Source organism: Thunnus thynnus, chromosome 11 (genome assembly GCF_963924715.1).
Source record: "Thunnus thynnus chromosome 11, fThuThy2.1, whole genome shotgun sequence".
NCBI lineage: Eukaryota > Metazoa > Chordata > Actinopteri > Scombriformes > Scombridae > Thunnus > Thunnus thynnus.
In genome coordinates this window covers 27,326,768-27,330,083 of record NC_089527.1, presented here as the reverse complement: position 1 = coordinate 27,330,083, position 3,316 = coordinate 27,326,768, and the positions used below count along the sequence as shown (strand labels likewise).

At 39.9% G+C, this 3,316-nt stretch overlaps 1 protein-coding gene across 1 annotated transcript; it reads left to right on the top strand.

Annotated features, from left to right (window-relative positions):
* Positions 1 to 670: 670 nt before the first annotated feature.
* LOC137193065 (trace amine-associated receptor 13c-like) lies at positions 671 to 1,734 on the top strand. The gene is made up of 2 exons (XM_067604250.1): positions 671 to 846; positions 930 to 1,734. The coding sequence occupies exons 1-2, from the start codon at positions 671 to 673 to the stop codon at positions 1,732 to 1,734; spliced, it is 981 nt and encodes a 326-aa protein (XP_067460351.1).
* Positions 1,735 to 3,316: the final 1,582 nt, after the last annotated feature.

Here is a 3,316-nt window from a genome sequence, read left to right as displayed (position 1 = left end):
TAAACCTCCAAGTGCATACATATAACCTGACACGTCAGATAGTTTGTTACACAGAACCATCTGAGAAGTCATCCATGGACACTACTTGAAAAGGGCAGGCACTATCAAAAAGATACTTGGCAGGTCATTGGATGAACCATCTGTCCATCACTGTCTATTACCGTTTTACCTTGCAAGGCAGCTGCATTTGCTTTACTGATAGGTCCGAACCACCAGTGGTTCATGTTATGGGAAAATCCTAACTTTAGGGGTTACACTAGGTCAAACATGGGCCTTGAGGTCACACTACAATTCTTAAGCAGAAGGAGACATTTTCTCCTCTCCTTGAGACTCAGAGTAACTGGATGTTTAGGGAAAGCAGAAGCCACTCTGATAAAGAGTGAACTGGCGTTGTCCCGGTAACCAAGGTAAGTGTAAATAACCAACAATGTATAATTTGCCATTACAAATATATTTGGAAGAAAAGAGACCAAGTAAATACAAAATAGAGGGAAGAGCATGTTGATGACAGATGTAGAACATTGCTGTAGAAAGTAAAGTAGGGAGGAGCTCAGCCACTGCCAAAAGTCCCAAAAAAGGAAAGGGGGGGGGCGATAAATCCAATATAGATATTTGACAGAGAGAAGCAGTCAACAGAGTTAAGCAGTCTCTCATCTAGTGCTGCTCTCTGATGATGGAGACCCTGGAAGGAACAGAACTCTGCTTTCCACAACTCCTCAACACTTCGTGCAAGAAGACCAAACGTTCCTACTCTGTAGCCACGCTTATTTACATTCTGCTGTCCTCCATCTCTCTGCTCACTGTGACTCTCAACCTGCTGGTCATCATCTCCATCTTCCACTACAAGTAAATAATGTTTCTGGCTTTTATCTGCTGTAATGATAATTGATACCAATAATGACAAGTATGTTGCTCTCTTACCTCTGCAGGCAGCTCCACACCCCTACCAACCTGCTCCTTCTGTCTCTGGCTGTCTCAGATTTCTGCGTGGGCTTCCTTATGTTGTTACAAATTGTCCTCCTCAATGGCTGCTGGCCCCTGGGTAACCTTTTGTGTTCTGTGTATTATGTTTTGGACTACACTATTACCTCTGCCTCTATAGGAAACATGGTGCTCATATCTGTTGACCGCTATGTGGCTATTTGTGACCCTCTGCATTACCCCACCAAAGTCACTCAAACAAGAATTAAAATTTGTGTTTGTCTGTGTTGGATCTGTTCTCTTCTCTTTCACTGTGTGCGGTTTAAGGATAACCTAAAACAACCAGGTAGGTATAACTCCTGCTCTGGAGAGTGTGTGCTTGTAATTGATTATGCTGCAGGAATCACAGATACTTTTTTGTCCTTTATTGGCCCTGTCTCTGTCATTGTAATTCTGTATATGAGAGTATTTGTGGTGGCTGTGTCTCAGGCTCATGCTATGCGTTCCCACACTGTCACACTGCAGTTTTCAATGACTACTTGGAAATCGGAGATGAAAGCAGCCAGGACTCTCGGTGTTGTTGTAGTTGTGTTTCTAATATGCATCTGCCCATATTTCTGTGTCACACTCAAAGGCCAGGACATCTCACTCAATGCCTCATCTTCAGCCTTTATAATATTTCTGTTCTATTTTAACTCCTGCCTAAACCCTGTGATATATGCCTCTTTTTATCCATGGTTCAGAAAATCTATTAAGCTCATTGTTACACTTAAGATACTGCAGCCTAACTCCTGCGATTCCAACATACTGTAGAGAGAGAGAGAGACAAAGGTGAGGCCAACATACTATACAGAAATGTTGATAGGTAACTAAAATGTCACATTTTCTACGTAGAAAAAATATTTATTCATGTTATTGATTCAGTGAATTATGAAATCTAAATTAAAAAACAGGATAGCTTTCATGTATTTGGGCAGAAATATGTAGGAATAGTAATGCATGAGCATGAGACAGCCTCCATGATCCTCTGCTGTTCATGGCCAGTTTGTCATCAATTCTATCCCTCCATTGTCTTTGTAATGGCAATGAAATGTACTTGCATGAAACAGAACGGGAAAAACGGACTGTATAAATTCACATCACCATCTTTTGCCCATTTGTATTTGTGTATGTATAACAATACAGACATTCAATAGTTGTTTAAATATCAAAAATGATATTATACATGGCACAGATTTAGGCAGATTACAATACAAAATATTGAATTAGTTTAAACGGTAACATTGACAATACCTCATTTGTAAGAATCTTACAGATGTAGAAAGACACATAAGGTCATTGAAATAATAAAAAGCAGAGTGAATACACTGATGTGTGAAAACATATCAATCTTACAGTATCGCGCCACATGAACCCCAGAATTTCTTCACAGTTATGCTTCGACTGACTCTGCAATATTAATTAAGTGTCACTAATATACACATGAATACTATTTTGGAAAAATCTTGGAGCAGAAATACCATCACTCTCCAGCCATTCACTACAGCATAGCCAGCAAAGTGTGTGTTATCAGATGGTCTACATGCTGAACTGTCAGTGTAGAGATTTGTGATAATCTGGCAGGCCCAAGGCTCGGGCTCCAGAGAGTGCATGTTTCAGTTCATGGAAAGCTTTGTGCATTTCCTCAGTCCATAGCACAGTTGGAGGAGCAGACTGAACTGTGACTAACTGAAAGTCTGAGTCCATAGCAGTATACTCATAAATCCAGTGTCTGCAGCAGTCTGCCATCCTCAAAAATGTCAATTTTAGTCTTGGGAGGAGGCATATGGTTCAAAATTTTCACTCTCTTGTGAGAGAAGGCAATGTCTTTAGAAAATGTCCCAGGTATGTCCCTTCAGGCAGACAAAACTGGAGCTTAGTCAAAAAATTGTAAAAGTTATCACCCAAATTTGTTACAGTCTGGGTTTGAGAAGCTGCTATAGCTTTTCTCAATGATTAGTATTGTGCCATCATTTCTCCAATATGTTTTAGTTCGTAACCTGATGTCACTGCTACATGTGGACATGACTCATCGGATTCAAACAAAACCAACCACTCCTGTGTATTTTTAAAACAATCAGGTAATTGCTTGTACTCAGCTGAAGGATTAAATGCTGCTGTACAATGATAATGGAAGACAAGTTTCATAGCACACATCAATGATGCACAAGCTGGTGATGTTTTAGCACATTGAAAATGTGTTGCATATCAAAATCTGGCAATATCCTGCAATACAATCAATGATGGATTATTGAAATGACTGCAGGAACCTGTTATCAGGATGTTTGGAAACAAACCATCTGGAGTACAATGTATAATAGCATTCAGTTTGCATAACAACATAACTAGCCCCATT

Bases quoted from the DNA above. Each gene is read 5' to 3' on its own strand.
- LOC137193065 (XM_067604250.1), top strand. From the start codon at position 671: ATGATGGAGACCCTGGAAGGAACAGAACTCTGCTTTCCACAACTCCTC. The intron at 847-929 runs GTAAATAATGTT...TTACCTCTGCAG, and splicing joins ATCTCCATCTTCCACTACAA to GCAGCTCCACACCCCTACCA.